Source organism: Lynx rufus, unplaced genomic scaffold (assembly GCF_022079265.1).
Source record: "Lynx rufus isolate CCGP_SWC_20201006 ecotype Redwood Valley unplaced genomic scaffold, mLynRuf1.p SCAF_5, whole genome shotgun sequence".
In the NCBI taxonomy this organism is placed as follows: Eukaryota; Metazoa; Chordata; class Mammalia; order Carnivora; family Felidae; genus Lynx; species Lynx rufus.
This window is the reverse complement of record NW_025814867.1, coordinates 11,376,169-11,403,733: the sequence shown is the minus strand read 5'-3', so window position 1 is coordinate 11,403,733 and position 27,565 is coordinate 11,376,169. Positions and strand designations below refer to the sequence as shown.

The 27,565-nt window shown below is 42.6% G+C and overlaps 1 protein-coding gene across 1 annotated transcript in view; it reads right to left on the bottom strand.

The window, feature by feature from the left end:
- Nucleotides 1–14,232: 14,232 nt before the first annotated feature.
- Nucleotides 14,233–27,565, bottom strand: part of OSBPL10 (oxysterol binding protein like 10) — a 308,147-nt gene continuing 294,814 nt past the window's right edge. Inside the window, exons 9-12 of the mRNA XM_047099830.1 lie at nucleotides 22,869–23,055; nucleotides 20,955–21,137; nucleotides 18,056–18,209; nucleotides 14,233–15,722 (exon numbers count right to left, since the gene is read on the bottom strand). Of these exons, the coding sequence (XP_046955786.1) occupies nucleotides 15,678–15,722; nucleotides 18,056–18,209; nucleotides 20,955–21,137; nucleotides 22,869–23,055 (569 nt within the window). The 3' untranslated portion in view covers nucleotides 14,233–15,677. The remainder of the gene's footprint in view (nucleotides 15,723–18,055; nucleotides 18,210–20,954; nucleotides 21,138–22,868; nucleotides 23,056–27,565) is intronic.

The window sequence follows — 27,565 nt, the reverse complement described above, 5'->3', positions numbered from 1 at the left end:
GTCTGATTAATAATAGTGTTGTATCACCTTTCTTAAGATGTTTGCATCATGTGTCTTTTTCATCCTAATGTATCCTAGTTTGGATTGGCTGACCTTGTTGGTTTTCAGCAGCTACTTTTAAAGTTCTGTGGGGTGCCTGACTGGCCCAGTCAGTTGAGCCTCTGACTTCAGCTCAGGTCATGAGCTCACAGCTTGTGAGTTCGAGCCCCTCTGGCAGCTCAGAGCCTGGAGCCTGCTTCAGGTTCTGTCTCCATCTCTCTCTGCCCCTCCCCCACTTATGTGCCGTCTCTCTCTCACAAAAATATTTTTTAAGTTCTCAGTCACCTCTTTAAATATTGCTTCTCCCCCATTCTCTTTATTCACCTTCTGAGACTCAAACCCTCTTTATGTGGCTCACACTCTCCTCTTGCTTCTCCATTCTGTGTATTTTCTCCTTACATTCTCTCCTCACGGCTATAATTTGATGCTAAACTCGTTCATTCATTTCATTTCACTTAATTTTTCAATTCTAGAATTTATCCCATCTGTTAGATTTCTTTTTATGGTTTACAGCTGACCCATTGACATTTTCAAACTCCTGTAGTGCCATAGTTCTTTTCAGCTGTCACTAATAAATCCACGGTCTATGAGCTCTGTGGGTGTTGTTTCTCTTGTGTGTGGGATTTTTTCCCTGCCAGTTGTTCATGTGATCTCAATTTCCTAATGTGCAGGGGTTATGTGTTCTAGACATATGTAAGAAATTGTATGAGGAAGTTCAGGCATAGGAACTTTTCCTTTCTGTAGAGGATTTTGTTTCTTCTAGCTGCCTAGGAAACTAGCAAGCCAGAATCACCTTAATCCAATTTAAGGGATGATACACAAAGCTAGCCTGCTACCCCTGGGTAGGGCCAGCTCATTATTCCTAGACTGAAACTCTTCAAGGATTCCACCCATGCAGATTCAATAGCCACCTTTATCCTCCTAGTTCTACAAACTTACTGAAATTGCTGTTTGGTCTCCCAATTTCCAGGTGAAAATGCCCTAAACACCAAGATTCTCACTCAGGATTTCCATCTTCTAGAGCTGATGATACCATCTTGGTTCTATGAAGTCTTAAAGTAGGTGTTATTTCTTGTCTAGTTTTTCTACTTGACCTTACCCAGGGAATTGGCTCAAACTTCTAATCCACCACTGTGACAAGCAGAAATATTTTATTTACTTAGAAAATTAGGGAATTTTCTTGGAAAACTATTTTTAAATCTTAAAAAGAACCTGGAGGAATTTTGATTAGAATATCAAGTGTCTGCTTCTTTGAAATTGGCTTCAGTGAAAGCTGGAGATCAACTGGAACCAGAGTGACTAAGTATGATAACAGTGCATTCTCTTATAACCTCAGCACACTATCTTAATCAAACAAGCTAGACAGATAAAACATCATCTGTTCTTTGACAGAATTAGGTTAACATGGGTCAGAGCTCAGGTCTGTATCCTACTGAAGGAAATGCATATTTTTAAGATGTTTTTATGGCCCTATTGACAAAATAACTACACTAGCAAACATTATAGAAGGCAAGCCTACCTTCCATTTCTTATCTTTCAGCTAGATAGAATTAACTTTTAGGTCTGTAATCTGTTACATTTTGCATATGACCTGAGGTAGGAGTTCTTTTTTTTATTGAGTCTACACCATTTGTTTTACAAAAGACTTATTTCTCCCAGTTAATTGGCACTTTTGTAGAAAACTGACCAAAAATTTGTCAGTCTACTTCTGAATTCTTTATTCTGTCCTGTTGATTTGTGTTTAGCCTCACAGCAGTACCACACTGTCTTGAGTAACTTTTCAGTAAGTCTTGAAATCAGGTAATGTGAGTCCTACACTTCAGTGGGCTTTATTTACCCTGGGACCACAAGAACATACTGGGTATTTTGGGCAAATGAGTTATGTTTCATCACCTAACCTGCAATGGACATAGCTAGAATATGTAAGTAACAAAAGAATTTGACTAATTCTTAAGACTAGAAGAAATCCAAATGGCAATATATGAAAAGGAATGTACTATCAGGTTAGCTAAAATGTGTAAAATAAGTGTTAGGATGTATAAAAACAGTGTCCTATGTGCTGGTAGGAGCTTAAAATTGTTAAAAACCACTCTGAAGATACACATTGCCCAAGTCCCAGTAATTCTACTCCTAACTCTGTCAAAAACAGTTTAAATCAATAGCAGTATGTTCATGTAATGGAATAGTATACAGTGGAAAAGACTGAACTACATTTATAAAGAATAGTATCTTACAATGATTTTAAAAGACTTTAGTCTTGAAATTTTTTTAATGTTTAAGAGAGCATGTGAGCAGGGGAGGGGCAGAGATTGAGAGACCAAAGAACCTGAAGCAACTCTGCACTGTAAGTGCAAAGCTCGATGTGGGTGAACCGTGAGATCATGACCTTAGCTGAAGTCAGATACAACCTACTTAGCCACCCAGGCACCCCAGAAGACTTTGTTCTCTAAAAGGATTACATAATATTTCATTTATACACAGTTAAAACTAATACATAGTATTTAGGAACATATAGTGTTAAAGCTCAAAGGCAATGCAGGATGTGATTACCCACAAAGTTGGAATGGTCACCTTTGTGGAAGTGGTGGGGGACAATATGGGTGCTTTGATTACAGATGGGTAAGTAGAGTGGTTCTGGAGTGATGATCATGTGCTGTTTCTTGCATTGGATTAAGCCTGACTGCTTTAAAATAATTCATTAATTACACGATACATTTGATTTTTGCATGGTGATTGTGTTACATACCATGTACAAAGAAACTGAGAACAAGGTTGCAGACTAGGAAGCTCCAGGCCCTCATTCCTACATGGAAAAAAACTTGATAGGGCTTCCAGAAAATAGGCACTGGTACAGCAACTGAACAAATGCCCAATCAAGACAAGGTCACTTTCAAAGTTTCCTGATGTTTTTATTCACCCTTTCTCGAACCCCTCCACAGTGTGGCATGGTGAGGAGAAAGCTTCCAGCTCCCAGTGATCCTTCTGAAATAGGGAACAGGGCAGGGCTTATTTGCAACATTCCAATGTGTCTACGGCTGCCTAAAGAACTGGTCTCCTTTTCTTCTAACTTGGCTCAGGGAAAAGTGGTATAACGTAGATCAAAGGCTGGGGAAAGCTGCAGAAAGAGGAAGGCACTGCTCATAAAAGCTGCAGGGATGCCGCAGACCCGATGATGACGGGGCAAGAAATTATGGATACAGGAATGAGAACATGTAAGGTCCTGAGAAGCAGGGAGAAAACTAGAAAACTAAGACATATAAAAGGCGCGTCTGAAGTGGGGATAAAAAACAATACACAGCCGCGGGGGAGACGTGCCCAGAGAAGACCTGAGAGCTCGGACACTGCAAGTTAGTGAAGGTCTTCCCTGGCACAGGGCCAGCATGGAAAGGCTGGAAGGGATGGTTATTTTTCCAGATGCCTCATTTTCAGCAAAAGATCACAAAGCATATAAAGAAACAGAAAAACATGGCCTACCTATTCACAGGAAGAAAATAATGTGGCAAGAAACCTTTTATTTAACAAACGGGTATTAGACGTATTAAAGACTTCAAACTGTCATCAATATGCTAAAATACTAAACTGAAAACATGAACAAAATTAGTATCAACTAAGATAGGAATTATCTTTTTAGAAAAAGTCAAATTCTGTGGCTGAAAAATGAAAAGTTGCCTCGGGCTTAACAATACTTCAAGAGAAGAATCAGGAAAACCAGTCAACTCAAGTTATTTGGTCTCAGGAGAACAAAAAATTTTGGAAATCTGAAAAGCGCATATGGGCCACCATTAAAAGGTTGAAGCTTCCCTCGTGGGAGCCCCAGAAGCAAAAGAGAGCTGCACCAAAATTTAAGAAATAGTGGCAGAAAACTTCCCAAATTTGAGGAGAGAGATGAAGGTACAAATTCAAGCAGCTCAGTGAACTCCCAAGTATGTTAACCCAAAGGAACCCACAGACCACACCAAAAGACACATTATAATCAACCTGTTGAAAGCAAAAAGAGCATTTTGAAAGTAGCAAGAGAACAGTGATTTGTAACATAAAAGCGACTGGATTATCAGTGGGTTTTTTAGCAGAAGTTTAGGAGGTCGGAAGCAGTAGTGCTGAATGAAAGTAAACCAAGAAACATTGTCAACACTGTCCTTCAAAAATGAAGAAATTACAAGATTTCCACATAACAAAAGCTGATGGAGTCCATTACCACTATATTGGCCTTCCAAGAAATGAAGTCTCTTAAGTAGAGATAGAAGGCCTTAATAACTCAAACATATACCAAAATACACAGGTAAACACAATATGAAAACCAGTATTACAATTTTGGTTCTCTTCTAAAGGATTTAAAATGCATAAAAATAATTATAAATCCATGTTAATGGATATACATATAATATGTAATTTGTGAAATTAGTAACAGAAGGGTAAAACTGTAAAATAGAATTTTTTATGTGACAGAAGTTAAGTTGGTACTAATTTAAAATAGATTGTGGTTACCAGAGAGATTACAGAGAACATCTTAAAATTATAACAAAGAAAACTAGGGAACAAAAATAAAAGAAAATGAGAAGAAAAATGTAGCAGTACAAAAAATTAAATACAAAGGAAGATAAATGAGAAACAGTGAAGCTGTTAAGATACAGAAAACATAACAAAATGGCAAAGTAAGTCCTTATCTGTGATTACTTTAAATAGATGACATTCCCAATCAAAGGCAAACGCTGGCAGGATGAATTTTTAAAACAGGATCCAACTATATGCTGTCTGCAGGAGACTCACTTTAGATCTATGGACATATGCATTCAACGTGAAAGGATGGGAAAAACAGTTCATGCAAACAGAACAGGATTGGCTATAATATCTGACAAACTAAGTCAAAAATTTGCAAGACACAAGGATATCAAAAATTGATAAAATTAATTTGCTAATAAGATATAACTTACAAAACATGCAAGCACCAAATATGAGAGTTCCAAAATATATGAAGCAAACATTTACAGTATTGAAGGTAGAAATAGTCCTACAATAAGAGACTTAAGTACCCCACTATTAATAATAAAACAACTATGCCAGATCAGTAAAGAAATAAAGTCTTGAGCAACACTGTTAGGCCAACTGAACCTAGCATACAGATCATTCTACACAATAAGAGCAGAAAATTCATTCTTCTCAAATGTGCATGGAACATTCTCCAAGACAGACCATGTGCAAGCTCATAAAACAAGTCAATAAATTTAAAAAAAAAAAATTTTTTTTTTAACGTTTATTTATTTTTGAGACAGAGAGAGACAGAGCATGAACGGGGGAGGGTCAGAGAGAGAGGGAGACACAGAATCCGAAACAGGCTCCAGGCTCTGAGCAGTCAGCACAGAGCCCGACGTGGGGCTCGAACTCACAGACCGTGAGATCGTGACCTGAGCCGAAGTCGGACGCCCAACCAACTGAGCCACCCAGGCGCCCCCAAGTCAATAAATTTTAAGACGAGCCATACAAAGTATCTTTTCCAGACACAATGCAATGAAACTAGAAATCAGAAGGAAAACTGGGTAACTCTTAAATAGTGGGTCAAAGAAGAAATCACAAGAGAAATTAGAAATTTCATGTCTCAAGACATGGAAATAAAAACGCCAAAATGGGATGCTGTGAAAACAGTGCTAAAAGGAAATATATAAACTGTACACACATTTGTAAAGATCAAATACCAACAATCCAACTTTGAGACTTAAGGAACTAACATAATAAAACTACTAAATCCACAACTAGCAGGAAGTATTAAAAGATTAGAGCAAAAATAAGAACAGAAAAATGAAAAAATTGGTTCTTTGAGAAGATCAACAAAATTGAAGAACCATTAACAAGACTAAGAAAAAAATCAAATGAAAGTGGGGCCATTACAACCAATTTTGTAGAAGTAAAAGGATTATAAGAGAATACTATGAGCAACTGTACATCAATAAATTGTCTAACCTAGATGAATTATACATCAATAAATTGGACAAATTCCTAGAAACATTACCTACCCAAGACTGAATCACAAAGAAACAAAATATGAAGACCTATGTCCAGAGAGAGACTGGATCAGAAATTAAAAACCTCTTGTGAAAAGCCCAGGACCATATGACTTCACTGGTGAATTCTACCAAACATTTAAAGAATTAGCACCAATCCTCAAACTCTTCCAGAAAACTGAAGAGGGAACACTTTCTAACTCATTATAGGAGGCTAGCATCCTGATACCTAAGCTAGAAAAGGGTACTACAACAGAAAAATTATAGAATATCCCTTATGAACATTGATGCAAAAAATCCTCAGTAATTGCAAATTCAATAACCTATTAAAAAGACTACATATCATGACAAAGTGGTGGGATCCTTCGAATGCAAGAATGGCTCAAAATATGAAATCAATATAATAAACCACATATTAACAGAACAAAGGGGGAAAACACATCTCAGTAAGACGCAGAAAGACCATTTGACAAAATTCAACAAACCTTTCATGATAAAAACACTCAACTAGGAATAGAAGGAAGCTATCTCAACATAGTAAAGGCCATATATGAAACCACAGCAAACATTACAATGAAAGATTGGAAAATTTTCCTCTTAAATATCAGGATACCAGCTTTGCCACTTCCATTTATGTATTGGGAGTTCTGTCCAGAGCTATTAGGCAAGAAAAAATAAAAGTCATCCAAACTGAAAAGGAAGTAGTAAAATTGTTCACTAAAAAACATTTTATATCTGGAAAACTCTAAATAGGTTCTGCACAAAATTGTTAGAATAAATACAGCAAAACTGCAGGATGCAAAATCAACACATTAAAGTCTTGTCTAGGCATATTTCAGAGATGCTACAGTTTTAGCTCCAGACCACCGCAGCAAATAGCTCAATAAAGCAAATCAAATGAACATCCTGGTTTCTCAGTACAGACGAAAGTTACACTATGCTGTACTTTTACCAAGTGTAAAATAGCGTGTGTCTAAAAAACAAGCCACGTACCTTAACTAAAAAATACTTCTTGCTAAGGAAATGCTAACCATCTGAGCTTTCAGGAAGTACTAATTTATTTTGCTGGCAGAAGGTCTTAAAGATGGGAGTGGCTGTGGCAATTTAAGACAGTGAAGTTGGCTGCCTCGATTCATTCACGAACAATTTCTCTGTAGTATTTACTGCTGTTTGATTTTACCCGTAGAACACTTCAAAATTGGGAGTCAGTTCTTCTTAAGCTTTTCCATTGCTTTATCATCTAAGTTTATGTGATATTCTAAATCCTTTGTCATTTCAACAGTTTTCACAGCATCTGCACTAGAAGTAGATTCTACCTCATGAAACCATGCACACGATTGTTTGCTCATCTGTAAGAAGCAGCTTTTCATCCATTAAATTTTTTTCATGAGATTGCAGCAATCCAGTCACATATTCAGGCCTCACTTCTAATTCTAGTTCTCTTGCTATTTCACCACATCTGCAGTTACTTCTACTGAAGTCTTGAACCCCTCAATATCATCCATTAGGATTGGAATCAACTTTCAAACTCCTGTTGGTGTTGATATTTTGACCTCTTCCTATGAATCATGGATGTTCTTAATGATGTCTAGAATGGTGAATGCTTTTCAAGAAGGTTTTCAATGTACTTTGCCCAGATCCATCAGAGGAATTGCTATCTGTAGCAGCTATAGCCTTACAAAATGTATTTCTCAAATAATAAGACTTCAAAATTAACATTACTCTTGATCTATGGGCTGCAGAACAGATGTTAGTAGGCATGAAAACATCTTGTACATCTCCATCAGAGCTCTTGGATAACTAGGTGTATTGTCAATGAGCAGTAATATTTTGGAAGGAATCTTTTTTTCTGAGCAGTTCTCAATGATGGGTTTCAAATATACAGCAAACCATACTGTAAACAGATGTGTTGTCATCTAGGCTTTGTTGTTCCATTTCTAGAGAACAGGCAGAGTAGATTTAGCATAATTCTTAATGGCCCTAGGATTTTTAGAATGGTAAATAAGCATTAGCGTCAACTCAGGTCACCAGCTACATTAGCCCCTAACAAGGGTTTCATCCTGTCCTTTGAAGCTTTGAAGCCAGGCACTGACTTCTCTCCTCTAGCTTTCAAAGTCCTAGATGGCATCTTCTTCCAATAGAGAAGTCTGTTTCATCTACATTGAAATCTTTTGTTTAATGTAGGCACCTTCATTGTCTTAGCTCAGTCTTCTGGATAATTTGCTGCAGCTTCTACATCAGCACTTGCTGCTTCACCTTGCACTTTTACATTGTGGCCTTGGTTTCTTTTAACCTCATGAACCACTCTTTGCTAGCTTCAAGCTTTTCTTCTATAGCTTCCTCACCTCTCTCAGCCTTCCTAGAATTGAGGAGAGTTAGGGTCTTTCTCTGGATTAGGCTTAAGGGACATTGTGGCTGATTTGATCTTCTGCCCAGACCACTAACACTTTCTCCACATCAGCAACAAGGATTTATTATCATTTATCTCTGGAGTAGCACTGTTAATTTCTTCAAGAACTTTCCTTTGCATTCGTAATTTGGCTAACTGGCACAAAAGGCCTAGCTTTTTGGCCTATCTTGGTTTTCAATATGCCTTCCTCACTAAGCTTAATCGTTTCTAGCTTCTGACTTAAAGTGAGAGATGTGTGACTCTTCCTTCCACTTGAACGCTCAGAGGCCATTGTGAGGTTATTAATTTCAACATTGTTCTGTCTCAGAATAAGGAGGTCCAATGAGAGAGAAGGAGATGGGAGGTGGGGACACAGATGGTTGGTGTAGCAATCAAAACACACCCAACATTTATCCATTAAGATTGTCACCTTACTAGGTGCAGTTCATGGCGCCCCCAAACAGTTACAATAGTAAGATCAAAGATCTTTCATTACAGATCATAAGTATAATAATGAAAAATTAAAACATTGCCAAGAATTACCAAAATGTGATACAGAGACACAAAGTGAGCAAATGCTATTGGAAAACTGGTGCTGAAAACCCTACCTTAAGCAAGTCTGCCATAAACCTTCAGCTATAAAAAATACTGTATCTGTAAAGCACAATAAAGCTAAATGCAATAAAATAAAAACTGAAAACTACAAAACATCTCTGAAAGAAATGGAAGATGAAATAAGTAAATAGATCAACAGGGTTAAATGGATTGAAAAATGAGATTTGTCAATACTATGCAAAGTAATCTACAGAGTCAATGCAATGCCTATCAAAATTCCAGTGATGCTTTTAACAAATATAGGAAATTCCATCTATAAGTTAACATATATAGCTGTTACTCTATAAATTAACATATATAGGAAACTTCCTATGGAATCTCAAGGGACCCCAAGTAGCCAAAATAGTCTAGAAAAAAATATTGAAAGTCTCACTTCCTGTTTGCAAAATTTACTTCCTTCCAAATTTACTACAAAGATAATACAAAGATACTACAAAGATACACTACTTCAAAACAGTGTGATACTGGCATAAATACAGATGTAGACTAAGGTAACAGAATGAAGAGCTCAAAACTGAAACAGGAAGAAATAGAGAATTTGGACAGACCTGTAACCAGTAAAGAAATAGAATCAATAATCTAAAGCCTCCCAAAAAAACAAGAGTCCATGGCTGGATGGCTTTCCAAGGGAATTCTACCAAACATTTAAAGAGTTAACTCCTATTCTTTTGAAGCTGTTCAAAAAATAGAAATGAAAACTTCCAATCTCATTCTGTGAGGCCAGCATTACCTTGATCCCAAAACCAAAGACCCCACTAAAAAAGAACTATAGACCAATATCCCTGATAAACATGGAAGCAAAAATTCTCAACGAGATACTAGCCAACAGGATCCAACAGTGCATTAAAAGAATTACCATGACCAAGTGGGATTTATACCTAGGATGCAGGGCTAGTTCAATATTTGTAAATTAGTGTGATACATCACATTAATAAAGGACAAGAACCATATGATCCTCTCAGACACAGAGAAAGCATTTGACAAAATACAGTATCGTTTCTTGGTAAAACCCTCAAGAAAGTAGGGATAGAAAGATCATACCTCAAGATCATAAAACAAGTTCTTTTTGAACTTCTTGAGGGCTAATTTGTGACCCAGTATGTGATCTGTTCTAGAGAATGTTGCATGTGTACTCTAGAAGAATGTGTATTCTGCTTTAGGAGGAAATGTTCTTAATGTTTCGAATGTATACGGAAGACCCACCGCTAGTATCCTCAGTGGGAGAAAACTGAGAGCTTTCACCCTAAGGTCAGGAACAGGACACTACTCTCCCCACGGTTATTCAACATAGTACTAGAAGTCCTAGCCTCAGAAATCAGACAACACAAAGAAAAGGCATCCAAATCGGCCAGGAGGAAGTAAAACTTTCACTCTTCACAGACGACAGGATACTCTATATGGAACATCCAAAAGATTCCATCAAAAAACTGCTAGAACTAATTCATGAATTCAGCAAAGTCCTAGGATATAAAATCAATGCCCAGAAATTGGTTGCATTTCTATATACCAATAATAAAGCAGCAGGAAGAGAAATCAAGGAATCAACCCCATTTACAATTGCACCAAAACCCATAAATACCTAGGAATATACCTAACCAAAGAGGTAAAAAACTTTCACACTGAAAACTATAGAAAGCTTATGAAAGAAACTGAAGACACAAAAAAATGGGGAAATATTTCATGCTTATGGATTGGAATATTGTTAAAATGTTGATACTACCCAAAGCAATCTATATATTCAATGCAATTCCTATCAAAATAACACCAGCATTCTTCACAGAGCTAGAACAAACAATCCTAAAACCAGAAAAGACCCCAAATAGCCAAAGCAATCCTGAAAAAGAAAACCAAAGCTGGAGGCATCACAATTCCATACTTTAAGATGTACTACAAAGCTGTAATTATGAAGACAGTATGGTACTGGCACAAAAACAGACACTTAGATCAATAGAACAGAAATGGACCCACAAACATATGGCCAACTAATCTTTGACAAAGCAGGAAAGAATGTCCAATGGAATAAAGTGTCTTCAGCAAATGGTGTTGGGAAAACTGGACAGCAATATGCAGAAGAATGAACCTGGATCACTTTCTTATGCCATAAACTCAAAATGGATGAACGACCTAAATGTAAGACAGTAAGCCATCAAAATCATCGAGGAGAAAGCAGACAAAAACCTCTTTGACCTCGGCTGCAGCAACTTTTTACTCAACATATCTCCAGAAGCAAGGGAAACAAAAGCAAAAATGAACTGTTGGGATCTCATCAAAATAAAAAGCTTGTGCACAGCAGAGGGACATTCAGCAAAACTAAAGGCAACTGATGGAATGGGAGAAGATACTGCAAATGATGTATCAGATAAAGGGCTAGTATCCCAAATCTATAAAGAAGTTACCGAACTCTACACCCAAAAAAGACAAATAATCCAATGAAGAAATGGCCAAAAGATATGACTTTTCTAATGAAGACACCCAGATGACTAACAGACACATGAAAAAATCCTCAGTATCACTCATCATCAGAGCAATAGAAATCAAAACCACAATGAGATACCACCTCACACCTGTCAGGACGGCTATAATTAACAACTCAGGCAGCAACAGATGCTGGCAAAGATGTGGAGAAAGAGGAACCCTTTTGCACTGCTGGTGGGAATGCAAACTGGTGCAGCCACTCTGGAAAAGAGTGTGGAGTTTCCTCAAACAAAAACAACTACCCTACGATTCGGCAATTGCCCTACTAGGTATTTTTCCAAAGGATACAGGTGTGCTGTTTCAAATGGGCACATGAACCCCAATGTTTATAGCAGCACTATTGACAATATCCAAAGTATGGAAAGAGCCCAAATGTTCATCGACAGATGAATGGATAAAGAAGATGTGGTATATACATACAATGGAGTATTACTGGGCGGTCAAAAAGAATGAAATCCTGCCATTTGCAATAACATGGATGGAACTAGAGTGTATTATGCTAAGTGAAATTAGTAAGAGGAAGACAAGTATGTGACTTCACTCATGTGGAATTTAAGATACAAAACAAATGAAAAGAGAAGGGAAACAAAAATAATATAAAAATAAGCAGGAGGATAAAACATGAGAGACTCTTAAATATAGAGAACTGAGGGTTGCTGGAGAGGTTGTGGAAGGGGGATGGGCTAAATAGGCAAGGGGCATTGGGGGGGGACACTTGTTGGGATGAGCACTGGGTGTTACATGTAGGGGATGAATCAATCACTGGATTCTATTCCTGAAATCATTGCACTGTGCCTAACTAACTTGGGTGTAAATTTAAAATAAAAAAAGGGTACCAATACCACTCAATGGAAAAAGGAGAGTCTTTCTAATGAATGGTCCTAGGAAAATAGGATATCCATATGCTAAATAATGAAGGTGGACCCTTACTTAACACTGTATACAAAAATTAACTTAAAATGGATCAAAACCCTAAACAGAACAGCTAAAACTATAAAATTGTTAGGGGAAAAAAAGCTTAGAGGAAAAGCTCTATGAATAGATTTGTCAATGATTTCTTGGATGGGACAATAAAAGTACAAGCTACAAAAGAAAAAGATAAATTGACTTCATCAAAATTAAGTACTTTTATACATCATGGACCCTGCTGACAGGGTGAAAAGGCAACCTACAGAATGGGAGGAGCATATATCTGATAATATCCAGAATATATTAAGAAACTCCTACAACTCAACACTTAAAGCCCAATTAGAAAATGGGCAAAGGACTTGAAAAGACATTTCTCCAAAGAAGATATACAAATGGCCGATACACAAGGGAAGATGCTCAACAACATCACTAATCATTAGGGAACTGCAAATCAAAACCACAATGAGATGGCACTTTACACCCATTATGATGATTATTATAAAACAGAAAAAAGCAAGTGTTGGGGAGGATGTGGGGAAATTCAAACCCTTATGCGTTGCTGGTAGGATTCCAAAATGGTGCAGTCACTGTGGCAAGCAGTATGGCAGGTACTCAAAAATTAAACATGGAATTTTCATATGATACAGTACTTCTACTTCTGGGTGTGTATATCCCCAAAAGAAAAGCAGGTTCTCAGATACCTGCACCCCCATGTTCATAGTAGCATTATTCACAACAGCCAAAAGATGTCAACAGCCCAAATGTTCATGGATAGGTAAATAGATTAACAAAATATGGTATATATATACATACAATGGAATATTATTCAGCCTTAAAAAGGAAATTCTGATGAACTTGGAACACATTATGCCAAGTAAAATAAGCTAGACACAAGAGGACATGTATATAATGATTCCACTTATATGAGGTGCTTACAGTAGTCAAATTCATAAAAACAAAATAGAATGGTTGGTTGCTAGGGGTTGCAGAGATGGAGGGTAGGAGTGCAGAGTCATTGTTTAACACATACAGAGTTTCAATTTGGGAAGATGGAAACTGGAGATAGATGGCCGTGCTAGTTACACAATAATGTGAATGTATTTAATGCCATCGAACTGCATACTTAAAAACTACTAAAATAGTAAATTTTGTTACATATATATTTACCACAATAAAAGAATATAATGTGTAAATTCAGCAAAAAAAGAATAGGAAAGTGAACAAATAGAGCAACTCGTAACATAGATTGGCCCATAAACGAAATGTTAGCTCAAATAGACAAAACCAAGCATGCTGTTTATAACTACACATAGAATGTGTGGGGGTTTAAAAAATGCACAAACATATCAATAATAATAATAACAAAAACCACAATTACTCCAAGAATCAGGACAGTGCTATTGCCTCTATGGTCAAGGAGGGGGATACAATTTTTTAGGGACACAAAATGTGTCATTTAAGGTAAGCAGTAGGTATATGAGTGTTTATTCTTGGAACTCTAACACACTTTATATAAATCTTCTGTATATATCTCACAATATTTTATATTTTTATTTAAAACTTTTTTAATGTTCATTTTTTTTATTTTTTTTTTCAACGTTTATTTATTTTTGGGACAGAGAGAGACAGAGCATGAACGGGGGAGGGGCAGAGAGAGAGGGAGACACAGAATTGGAAACAGGCTCCAGGCTCTGAGCCATCAGCCCAGAGCCCGACGCGGGGCTCGAACTCACGGACCGCGAGATCGTGACCTGGCTGAAGTCGGACGCGTAACCGACTGCGCCACCCAGGCGCCCCTATCTGGTAGATTTTAAAAATGTATTTAAAACGCTGTTTTGATAGAAATGCGATTGCTGTTCACACCAAATTGGCAATATCCAACCAATAAAATTTGAGCTCAGTCAGAGCCACCAATTCCAACTGACATTTTGGATCCCTAAAAATAAAATACACACACACAGGCAGGTACAGTACTTAATCGAAATATATTTGTCTAATATCTACAAAGTGAACAATTGGTCTTAAGAAAGCAGACAAAAAGGCACAAAATCAGTATTACTACAGAGAAGCGTTCATGCTACTGGGTTTTATAAATATTCTGAGTGGCACAGTAAAAAATAAATTAAGCACTGAGCAATAATCAAATACTTCATTTTCCTTGCTGTATATTCTAGTCATGTCTTGACCTCATTTGTAAAGGCAGAGGACTGAAATTCAGCTGAAACCATGGAATACTTACGTGGTCTTTCTGTGTGTGTTATTTAATCACAGTGGTTTTCCTGCAGAGTTTGGGTCAAACAAGAGAGGCGCACTTAAAAAATCCACAGGACATTCTTTTCTCTTTCCCCAAACTAAATACAAAATTGAGGCTGTGGTTGTGCAGTTCTGGATATGGATGCGTGTATTTAACTTCTAAAGCCCTTTTTCATCACAAAAGTAGTGAAGTCTCTGTATGACTTGGTTTCTACTGTAAAAGAAGCAGCTTCTGGAAGATGTATTACTAATACTTTGAGCATGAGAAATTGTCAGATTTTGGGGCAAGTAGATAGGAGGAATATTCCAAGGTGGGCTCGGTCCTCCCAAAGGTGCTCCATTCTTGGAAGGCTCTGGCATAAACCTTTAACAGCTTCTTGCCCACTCACCACCATTCAGCAGGAAATAGCAGTTTTTCTTAAGGACAAACGAAATGCTGAAGTGGACAGGGAGGTGGGAATCACAACAACAATTGTGAAGTGACAGCCACCTACACTTCCACCAGGAATGAGCCACTTTCTACCATATGGACATCAACTGGGCCATGCCAACTCACCTTTGTTTTGACAGGAGTTGACTACCCGAGAGTACTTTTGTGAGTGCAAAACATTTTTGGCAAAGTGAAAAATAGAAAACTTCAAACCTCGTTGATAAAAAGGAGCTCATAATTACCCACTTAAATCTTGGTTAAGTGCAGTATTTACATGTGTAATAATACCCAGCAGACATGGGCATATAGTGCATGTGTGTGTGTGAACATACAGTGTACTGGGAGCTCACACACAAACTGTGTATACACACATGCCCCAAATGGCTCTTGAATAAATCCAATCCACTAGTAGTTTGGTGGTGTGTTTTTCACAGTATATAAGTTCTCTCTCAGGTACCATTTCTTGAAGGATAACAAGAGGTCTCCGTGAATACCAGCAGAACCTTGATACTGAACCACTTTAATTCCTACAAAAAACAGGGCTATTTCTGAAAGCTGCACCTCCACCCCATCAGTGTGCCTTCCAAAGAGGATTGAAGTATACCCAGCCGTCACCCTGTAAGAGAAAGAAGGAGACATTTTATGAAGACCTCTCTGCTGGGCAAGGGGAGAATCAGAGGTAGCTCGCAGCCTCTGCTATGTTAGAAGCCAAGTCCCACACAGAGCAGTGCTCCATTAGCATCTGTTCAGGACTGCCACTAATACGTGTGTGCGTCTTGTTCTGGGAGCTCACCACCACCCCACGCCGGCGGTCTCGCCACCCCTCCTCAGCCCGGCTGCTTTGTGAGACAAGATCTTCACATTTTGGCATGTCAGGAGGAAAACCCAAAAAATAACTAAGATTAACCAAAGAAGGGGGGCTTTGTCGGGTTACATCATATAAGATTAGGTGGCCAAAAAAACACCTTTGAAACAGTGGGACAAGAAAGAAAAAGAGGGTGGTCCAATGAACGGACACGAGAGAAAAGGCAAGGCCTGCCTCTGAGGAATTTTTCCTGATCAGTGATGTACAGCCCACCGGCCTGGAGGGGAGTGCCCCACCACGGCAGCAGGAGGTGGCCAGGAATCCGCACACGTGAGTAATGACGCCAACCATCAGAAAAAGGCGAGAGTCAAAATGTTGTACACAATCTGGGTCTTGACTAGAAGGGAATGTGCCAAATAGTAACAATTCTGGTATTGGGATGATTTTTATTCTTTACACATCCTCAAGTTTTCTGTTACGAACATACTGGTTTTCCTTAAACCCAGGAAGAAGAGCTGTGCTTTTGTTGTTGTTGCCTTTTAGGGTTTTTTTGTGTGTGTGTTTGTTTTTGTTTTATGGCCAACTTTTCACAGAAGCCGGGCAAACTAGATCCACCACACAGAAGGGTCCTTGAAGGGTTTTTTAATGGTTAATTTTATGTGTTAACCTGATTCACCGTGGTGCCCAGATGAAACATTCTGAGTGTGTCCGTGAAGGTTTCCAGACGAGATAAGCACTCAGTAAAGTTGATTTCCCTCCCTACAGTGGATAAGCATTATGCAAGCCTTTGAGGGTCTGAAAACAAACAAGGTAGAGGCAGGAGGGACTGACCCTCCTCTTTCTGTTCTGCCTCCCTTCTTCAGTTGGGATTGCTCATCTCTTCTGCCTTTGCACCAGCATTGACACCACTGGCTCCCCTCCTGGGTTCCCAGGCCTTTGGGCTGGGACTGAATTATACCCACCGGCTTTCCCAGGGTCTTCATTCAGCTCTGTTGTTTCTCTGGAGAACAGATTCACCTCACTGAGGCAAGGCTTCCAGACGTGGTTCCCACTCAGAGTCTCATAAAGGCAGTCTGCTCAAGCAGGCTTCCTGTCTGAATCGGAAGCCAACCTCGAAGTCTCTGTTCACCCACAGCCCCAGTTGCTGCCTGGGGGAGAGCAGCAGCTGCTTCTGCTCCTGAGCGTAAGGGCACCTCAAAGTCATTAACACCCCCACCAGGCCTCCTGCTACACAGGATAACCCTTCCTTGCAGCACAAGTCGGACAGTAGCAGTCCCGGGGCCAAAGAAAGCTTAGACATATCTCGACTGGCTCTATGTTTAAACTGAAGATTCCTTGATATCATGTGAATATCAGATTTGTCATAAAATTCAGATTTGTGGCTTCTTGTGAAGAATTAGACCGTCGATGACCACCTGGAGGTTAAATGGTAGCCGGGCCCTTCACAGACTCTTGTGTCTGCACCAGTCCTCACGGGGGTTCCCTCAACGATGCTGCCAGGCCCCGAGGGCCTGCGTTAAAAGCTGTGGCTCCTTACCCTCCCATCGTTTGCGACTCTGTTCTCAGGACGCTCCTCAACTGCTCCACAAACAACTTTAAAAGCATAAGAGCCTCAACCGGGCACATGGTGCCTTGCCCTCTTGCCCAGTGGGTGGGCAGACTGGTGGAGATGACTGCCTTGCGCTGTCACTTCTCCGGGTGACAGTGGCAGTTCACACCAGCCTTTCTGAGCACACCCGTCCCACTTGGCCCACGGGAGGCAGGGCTCCGAGAGGGCGCTTGTTCTGAATCATGAAGGTTCCAGTCCCCCAGCTGTGCAGACAGGCTGTGAGATGCTTCACGGCTAATTTGTCACTGATGATAAAGTAGCAGGGGCTGTGTTTTTTGTTTTGTTTCTGTTTTTTAATAGGACAGCATCCAGATCTGCAATCCCATTCATTCCTTGCCCCCCTGTCGGGCTGACAGGCTATTCTGATGGAAGATGTCAGAGGGAAGTGTCACAGGACAGCCTGGCCCAAAGCCAGAGCCAAGCTGCCCCAAACCTTCCCAGGACCATCCTCATTCATCCAAACTGCTGCATTAGCAAGACCGACCCATCCGCCCCTCACCTGGGACAAGTCCCCAAAGACAGGTGGCAGAGTTACCTCCTGGATAAAATACTTGGGCCGCCATGGTGTGTGCAGGTTCTCCCGCTTCCGCTCCTCTACCCGCTGCTTCTCCTCCAGGAGCCGCTTCTGCTCAGTGGCAGCATCAATGTCCCCCAGCCGCAGGTATCTGGTCACCTCCTGCCAGAGGTTCCTGGAGACGCACGGAGGAGAGGAGGTGGTCAGACAGGGACGGCTCGTTTGGCAATGACAGTTCTCAGCAAGGGGGCCAGAGCTGCGGCGGGGAGGGCATCTGGGTGGGCCATCTGTTAGGGCTAGTTCATTCCAGGTGCCTCAAAGACCTCTAGAGCCAGGATTTGAACCCGGGGCCAACAGGCCCCAAGTTTCCACTCTCCTCTTATCCTGAGCAGCATGACTTTCTCAGGGCTGAGTGTCTAGGAACTGAATCTAGTAATAGGAGGAGGAACCAGTATTAATACTACTGCTGTTACAAACAACAATAATAATAGCAGACACTTTCATTGCATTTATCATATTTCTAACATTTTACATATGTAAATGCTCATTTAATCATAACAACCCAATGGTATAGATGCTATATTCCCATCTCCATTTTAACGAGAAAGACAAGATCCATATAAGGTGAGGTGTCCAAAGTCAGCAAACTGGTAAATACGAGCGATGGCTGCTTATTCACAGGGGATTCCACCGTTGGGAGTTACAGACAGGGCCACGTGGGAGTGTGCGTTTATGTGGTAGGATCCATCATCTTCCCCATGTCTACATAGAAAATTACTTCTCTGCCTCACTCACTCATTCATTCGCTGCGGAAGGCAGCCTAGATTGGCTCCTGATGTACAGCTTTCCGCACCCTCAGGAACGTCCCAGGACCATCCCTGATTCATACTCCATTCTGGAGGGTGAGGAAAGGGACTGAGGCAAAGCGAGACACCATCACCCGTGCACTTCCTCACGTAAATGCATCAGGGCCACTTGGGATTGTGCATAAAAGGAACTATCAGAATTCTCAGCAGCGAGGATTCCCTCCCTGAGTGGGGCTAACGACGCCTCTGTAGCCAGGAGTAAGCAGACACTCTGTAATTAGATCCAGGGCCAGAGAACGCTCCCACAGTGGATAGCCCTGACCTGTCCATGAGAGGGCCTCGAATAGCAGGAAGCCTGGAGTGTCAGATGATTAAGCTGAGAAAGGCCACACAGGGCTGCCAGCAAAGTGGGGACAATGAGCAGCCCCTTCTGAGGGGGACCAAAATTAGGCAACTGACAAGGGTTAAGCTCCCGCTGGACACTCAGCCTGCCCACCGGACCTGCCCTGAGCCCCACCGTACAGAGCCCCAAGGAGAATAATGCTCTCACTCCAGTTTTACAGCAGGAGAAACTTCTGGGAGAAGCTGGGCACAAGGACATCCCAGGTGGGGGTGCTCTCAAGGGCAGGACCTCCCATGAAGAGTCACATCATAAGCTGGTGGTCCCAAATTTAGAGGGGAGAGACCTCTAAAAGAGCTCAGCAAACATTTTCTATAAAGGGCCAGGCAGTAAACATTGTAGGCTTTGCAGACCATATGGTCTTGATCACAACTGCTTAAATGCTACACAAAGGCAGCCATAAACAGTAGGTAAATTAACGATCATGGCCGTGGTCCCATAAAACTTTCAAAAAATCAGCCACGGCCTGGACGTGGCCCATGGGCCACAGTTTGCTAACCTCCTGGACTAAAAAATAAAAGTGGTATATTCTAAGAAGATCCTGCTTCTTCTGAAGATCCGTGCAGAAACATCGCACGGATGTTTAAGTGGCTATATGAGTACTATATGTATTCATACCATGGAGTAGACATACTAATTGGGTGGATACTCCATAATTTAACCATTTTCCTATGTTGGACAGTTGGGTGTATTTTTTTTTTTACGTTTACAGTTTTTTTTAATACCCAATTTAGAGGCACCTGGGTGGCTCAGTCGGTTAAGCATCTGACTCTGGGCATGATCTCACAGACTGTGAGATCAAACCCCGTGTCTCGCTCTGCACTGACAGTGTGGAGTCTGCTTGGGATTCTCTCTCTCTGCCCCTCGCCTGCTCGCATTCTCTCTCCCTCTCTCTCTCTCTCTCTCAAATAAATTTTAAACAAACAAGTAAAATTTTAAAATACCCTATTTTATATTTAAAACCTTTTTTGAACTTAAGAATTTTCCTTCAGAATAGATTCCCAAAGACAGAATACAAAATTAAAGTGAATTCATTTGAAGCCACTGATCCATGCAGCTACCCTGCACACATTCTTACTATGAGCATATGACCCAGGGTGTCCATTTTATCACGTCCTTGCCATTGCGGACTTTTTTTTAATAATGTCGGTAATCTGGCGATAAAAATAAAATATCCCACTGCTTCTATGCACAGTTCTTTGATGACTAGCAACTCTGTATTTAACTCTGCAATCAAGCAACAGACCAGTTGAGTTGACAAACTCTTTTAGGACAGGCATTAAAAGTCTACGGTCAGTGGGCACCTGGGTGGACCAGTTGGGTAAGCATCCAATTCCTGATCTCGGATCCGGTCATGATCTCACAGTTTGCACTCATGGCGCAGGGCCTGCTTGGGATTCTGTCTCTCCTTTTCTCTGTCCCTCCCCAGCCTGTGCTCTCTAAGTAAATAAATAAACTTAAAAAGTTTTTTTAAAGGCTATCCTCAAAACCCACCCCACACTTAACGTAATAACTAAACTGAAAGCTCCAAAGACCCCAAAGGGTCTACCCCTAAGACACATACAGTGGAAAATTCAAGCACCCAAACAAGTGAGAAGAACACTATTCCTGGCCCATTTCCATTCGCTGGGCTTTCAGAGGCTTCTTCTCTGTTCCTCGGGTCAAGTGCTAAGGATCGCTAAGCTGGAAAGAAACAACCCAACCTGACTCCCACCTGGACTCCATGGGCCCCTGCTTCTCCAGAGGTCTGATCTTCTTGGGGTACACTGGCAGTGTGGTCGTATCAATGACTCTGGTTTCTCCGTTGTTATAAGTGAACTCTAGGGTACCATTCCATTCTCCGTGGGCTTTACAAACAATGGTGTTGGTTGGGTTGTGCTTCACTTCTGCTGTGACCCTGAATTCATGAATGAGTCAAAGGAACATGTTTTCCAAGATTAACAAAACAGAGACTTGCTTCCAAAGGTGTACTCACATTTACACATTTTTTTTTATGAGTTGGCAAGGAGGAGGGATTGCTTTTTGCCATTTTGCTTAATGACTAGCTCTTAAAACTGTGACCTAATATTCTTGATCAGAAAAAAAAAAGCATTGGTAGAAAAACAGGTGAGATCTGAATGAAATCTGTACATTAGTTAATAGCAATGCAGCAATGTTAATTTCTTAATTTTGATAAACACACAAAAGGTACATGTTATTATTGGGGTGAAAAATCAAGCAATTCAAGAAAAATATATACTTCTCCCCAAAATAGCATCTAATAGTGCTACATGTGAACCACCAACAGGTCCTGGGTGTGTACTAAGAACTGTGGGTCAAACAGGACTGACCACAATCCGCCTGAGATCACGTTGAAAAAAGGGGGAAACGTTCAGCCTGGCATCTGCACATTTCCCTGAACGAAGGCTGAGCAAAACCTGGACCCTTGGCATTGAGTGAACAGCATCTTACTCGCAGCAGTGGCTTTGAGGGACCACTTTTTACAAGGGGCCTTTGTAGGATCTGTGCCCTCCTCGCTTCGCCTGCCTGGTCTGAGGGAGCTCTAGGCCTCCAACTCTGGGAGAAAGAATACCCCCACCTCCCTCACCACCTTCAAGCTTGTTGCATAGAGTAATGCAGTAGAAATGGGAAAGCCTGCTCCAAAGCAGCCAAGTGTGGGAAGGAGCTAAGCTTCTTTCCTTCTAATGGCCCAGCTCAGTTGAACTTAGAATTTTCAACATGGGCTTGGAAGCCTTCTCCCTGAGTCTGAGAAACACCATGGCTGCTAGATGCTGAGGCAAAGGCTTGTGGGTGGCATCAGAAATCTTCTGGTATGTTCTAGAAGGGTATGAGGGGTGCACTGGCAATGTTTTAACAACTGGCTCTCTAAAGGGAAAGAGACCTGATCTGTAGCATTTGCCATGCTCTGTGGTGCCCACCACAGCTGATCTCAGGCTACAGACATGGTCTGTGGGACTGTGGAGAAGCACATACCATCAGCTCTTGCAAGCCAGCGCCTGTGGCTCCAAAACAGCCACCAAAGGCATCCACTTTCCCAGGTGACACCCTGGCATCCTCACATGAACCATACAGAACACTTTCCAAGAAAAAGGGCAAAGACTGGAGCTTGCTTATATGATGCTCTAGGACTGTGGCAATAAAAACATCTTAATGCTTCCCTCAAACAGCAGACTTTTCCTTCAATTTCTTTGGATCAGGCTTCCCCAGCTACTAAAAGAAGTAGCCCTGATCTGAGATGATACAGGATTCAGGATTATTTAATGGATTCAACTGAACATGAAATGAGCTCTCAGGCAGTGTCTAAGCTCACAGATGGAACTGCTTCAGAGCAGGGAAACAGACTGTGGCCCGGGAAGGGAAAGGTTATTATTACAAATGGAAGCACTTCCTATTCTGCTGGTGTGTGTCGTGAATATATCGCCAAAGGATTTCACTGTAAGTGTAGAGTGGGAAGGGCTCAAAAAACCACCGTGTTGAGGGGTGAAAAGAAGAGTACCTCTTTTAAAAAAAGGTCTTTTAGCTTTATCTTGATTTCCAACTCATCCCATGGCTGGAACCCAAGCTTCTAATGGAGGAAAGAAATGGTCTTGTGATAAGGCAAAGACAAAGGCTTCCTGGCGCCTCCTACCTGTGGACTTTCCCTCCGTAAAAAGGCTTTGTGTGGAATATCACTGTCGCTGAGTACCCAGTCTTGGCACAGCTGATGCTGACTTTCCCTCCAAGCTCCACCCATGGGATGGTGAGAATAGACCGAGCATAGGCACTGGGCAGGGTGAACACGTACTCCTCCCCGTGTTCCAGGAGCCTCAGCACACCTCCAGGGAGAGAGGAGGAGAGTCAGACACACAAGAAAAGGGCAGTTAGGGATCAAAAGACATAAAGATGAGAAACCAAACAGCTTCCTGCAACAGACATCTTGTCTCCCACTTCTGCAAAGGTAAGCCACTCCCTGGCCACTTATTTTAACCGGGGGGGGGGGGGGGGGGGGGGGGGGGGAGGGGGGGACGCTGTCCAAGGTGCTGAAAACACAACGGTGACAAGACCCACTTTCTTCCTTCAAGGAGAACAAAAAGGTGGACATTAATTGCCAATCCAGCACAAAACTAACTATAATGAAGGCAGGAGAGAGAAGTGCCCGGTGCCATGGAGACCTTCGGCAGGGGTTGACCTGGAAATAGAATTCTCCCTAAGGAAGGGACGTTTGGGCCGGGGAAGAGTTGAGAAGGTAAAGAGAGGAAGGAAATATTCCAGGCAGAGGGAAGGGCCCATGTGCAGAAAGAAAAGGAACAGGTACAGGTGTGCAGACTGGCCGACTCAGCAGACCTTCTTTCCAACTTTGAAATAGCATGTAAATGAGTTTTACCTTTTCCTGAGAGCAAGAGACCTTCGTGGTTCACATGAAATTAGAGAACTCAGACCATACACTGCTCTCAACCTGAGGCAGACACTAGCCACATGAGCAACCCCCCTCTAGATCGTGGGTTCTCTGACCTCGGATCCACGCCTTAGGTGTAGAAAGGTCTCAGTCCACTGGAACAATGAAAAACTGGGTTTCCCTATTTTCTAGGGAAAGGGGCCACAGTGTTCATCAAGTCCCCGAAGGCTGACATGACCATCCTATAAATGCACTAACTCCCAGGGCTGTTGCATAGTTTACGTGCTGCACAAAGCGGCCACCAAGGGTTGAAATCCAGCCTTTGCTTTGGCCTGGCTGGCCAGGTGCCCACAGTGGAGGTGCAGCATCCCACTTTACTCCGAGGCCTGTACAGGCCGGCAGTGGCCCCAAGACCAGGCTCCAGGCCAAGATCTGTTCTGTGTAAGGTACCTTCTCAGCATCCCACACTCCAGCCCTGGAGCTCAGCGACCTGTGCACGTCCTCACCACTCTGTCCCAGCTCATTCCCAGACTGGCAATTATCAGGTGCGCTGTGCATCTAAGGAAGGAAGGTGCTGCCCTTTGGCCACACATGGTCAGTGATGTCCCCTCCCTGGGCCCCCTGTTCCTCCACTGGAAAGAGTGAGGAGTGGTGTCAATGGTGCTCGTGTGTGTTGGCACTTTCTGGGGCTGCATTCCTGGGGGCCTCCCGACGACTCCATTTGGCAATAATTATCATTTTCAAATAAGGATGAGGAAATGGAAACTCAGGGTAAGTACTTCCCTCTTAGGCTAGACAAGTATCTATATCAACTAGAGCTAAAATTTGTCCACTGAGACATGTGTTTCTCTCGGTCCTGACGAGCTTGTCAGGGGGTCTGAGGAGAGATGGGACTTGAACGCAGAGAGCAGTCATGCATGCGGAGTTTCTAAAGTCAATGTGGAGATGCCTACAAGTATAATTCAACTTGCCCTTGAAAATTCCTTTAATTGGGGGTGCCTGGGTGGCTCAGCCAGATGAGCATGTGACTTTGGCTCAGGTCATGACCTCACGGTTTGTGGGTTCGAGCCCCACGTCGGTCTCTGCACTGATAGCTCAGAGCCTGGAGCCTGCTTCAGATTCTGTGTCTCCCTCTCTCTGCGTGCCTCCCCTGTTCATGCTCTCTCGCGCTCTCTCTCTGTCTCTGTCTCTCAAAAATAAATAAACATTAAAAAAAATTTAAAAAAGAAAGAAAATTCCTCGACCAGCAGCTTCACTCTCCATTAACTCCAGCAAAGTCAGTTCTGCCACAGAAACAGAGACGTGGTCTGTAAATCCGGGGTGACACGCCCACACGTGTCTAGGGGTCTTGATCACCCCCAGAGTAGAGTCTGGATGCTCAAGAACGTGGGCAACTGCACGAGCTCAGACCATCAGGGAAAAACAGGTTTGTGGGTCACTCATAATCCCGGGGACAGGACTGAAGGACAGATGTCACAGAGCATTTAAATCTCTTGCCAGGAGTATAACTGATCGTATGTAACATAAACACACAGATAGCATGGCTCCACTATACCAGATACACCGAACATCACAAGGGACCACCTTCTCCCCGCTTCTCCAACTGGCCTTAGCTCTCGTAACTGAATTAATGCATCTCCCTAAAAGTAAAGCGGCAGGCCATCGAATGCTCTCATGCGGACCCTTGTCCCTCCTACCTGGCAGAGAGCAGACTGCTCCAGACGTCCCTCAGGGCCCTGCCCTGTGCACACATAGGGAGGGACACTGTGTCTGGCAAGAGAAGTACACTTTGCTATGTCCGTCCTCTTCTGATTCAAACCCTTGGAGGAAAATGGCCAGAACTGATAAGAGTTTTTGTTTCAGAGCCTACTTTGTGCCTGACTTCCTCAGATTAGGTTGCTTGAGACGACAGCCTGGGGCAGGTGGAAAATCGCAGCTAATACCAGACACAGGTAGGACACCAACAGGCAAGAAGGACCTGGAGTGGAAGTCGGGAAGAGACAGGTCACCTCGGATTTCCCTCCCTGGCCCAGTTCTACCCGCAAGTTTCTGGTTCCTCCAGGGCCAGCCACTCTCATGGCCTCAGAGCCTGTGGCAGCTGGAGAGGACCCCGGGACCCTGCAGAAGAGGCCGCCATTGCCCAGCCAGCCTGCCTCCCAGGACCCAGAGAAGAAGGCTCCCCGAGCCCCCACCCCTGCCCTCTGTGCTAATGGGCTGCTCGGTAGTCAGACCCTTCCAAGCTGGCCAGTGTGCCCAACAGCACCACCGCACCTCCGATGGCTCTAGTGTCCCCGAGTGGTGAGCTCTTCCAGTCCATAGTCGGGAGTGTCCTGGAGGCTCTCGCCCAGTTACACGTCTTGCCATCAGCCTCTCTTCCGACAAGAACCACACACATCCATGAGTTCCTCCTGCTGCCTCCTCCTGGCCCCATTCACAAATATAAACTTTGTGATGTAGGACCATACAGCTCATATTTTCTTTACCACACACTTACATGGGGAATATGCCACGTTCTTCCTTAAAGACCTGCGTGAGATCTCAGAGGGTCCTTCCACGTCCTCACTCAGCAGCCTGGCAACCTGAACCTCTCTGTGCCTCAGTTTCCTCATCTGTGACACAGGGATGATGGTATGCATACCTCACAAAGCTGTGGTGAGAAGGGGATTCTAGAAGCCCACTAAAAGCATCAGCCTGACACACAGCCAGAATCCCAGAAGCTTCATATCCTAGTTACTGCTCACTCTCCAGAGCCGCGCTCTTGCTTGGTGACCTTGGAGTTCCATTTATTCCATTTGGGAATAAACAGCGAATCACAAAGTGGCAGCGGGCTATGGCACACGGGGGACGAAGAGATAGGTGGGAGGCATCTTCTTCCTCCTCCTCTTTAGAAAACGCTCCTGCAGACCTGAGGTTCACAGAAATCAGTGAGCCCCACGCTGAGCGGGTATGAAAGCACTGGGGGGCAGGGGGAGACCACACTCCTTAGCTCTTCTTTGAATATCCATAAATGTGTGTGTTGCCATTAAATCACCTGTAATTATGCCTTCTCATTATGCTAACTCTTTTTTCAGGGCTGAATAGAAACAAAAAATAAACAAAATAACCCTGTCCTGGGGAACCCGGGTAGCTCAGTGGGTTTAGCATCTGACTCTTGGTTTACGGCTCAGGTCATGATCTCAGGGCTCCTGGGATCAAGCCCTGCGTCCGGCTCCAGCCTGACAGTGTGCAGCCTGCTTGAGATTCTCTCCCTCCCTCTCTCTCTCTCTGCCCCTCCCTTGCTCATGCTCTTTTTCTCTCTCAAAATAGATAAACTTAAAAACAAAAACAAAAACAAAAGGCCTGTCCTTAATATAGAGAAAAGACTATATTAACACTAGACTTACAGATAGGCTAATTAAAGAACTTTCACTGATGCGCCTAAGGGCTGAGAGAAGCCAAAACATGCCAAGTAACCAATACTTCCACGCCGTGGTTCGTCTTCAAGCTGCAAGATGTTCACTTTAAATCCCACAAATTGATTTACCTAGAAACATAAGGCAAGATTTTCCAACTGATACATTTCAACTAATTTCACACCCGGTCTCAATCTGAGGAACCAAAATATTCCAGTAGGATGCCGCTTCTGGGAAGCACCGAATCAAAGAAAGTCACTCTGGGGAGCTGGTCGTCAGGCCCGATCATGTCGGCGCTCACAAGCACCGAGCCAACGTGTCGCTTCTGTCGCTAGAACTAACTGCCTTTCCCTACAGACTCCATCAAGAAGTTGTGCCACGTTACTGGGCTGCAGCTCTGGAGTTTGGGGGGCAGCGGCCGCGACAGCAGCTGAATGCACCTCGGCTCCCTCCCCCACAGCGCCAGCGGGGTGATGGGCAGAGGGGGGCGATGGGCAGAGGGGGGCGATGGGCAGAGGGGGGCGATGGGCACAGGGGGGCGATGGGACAGGGGGGCGA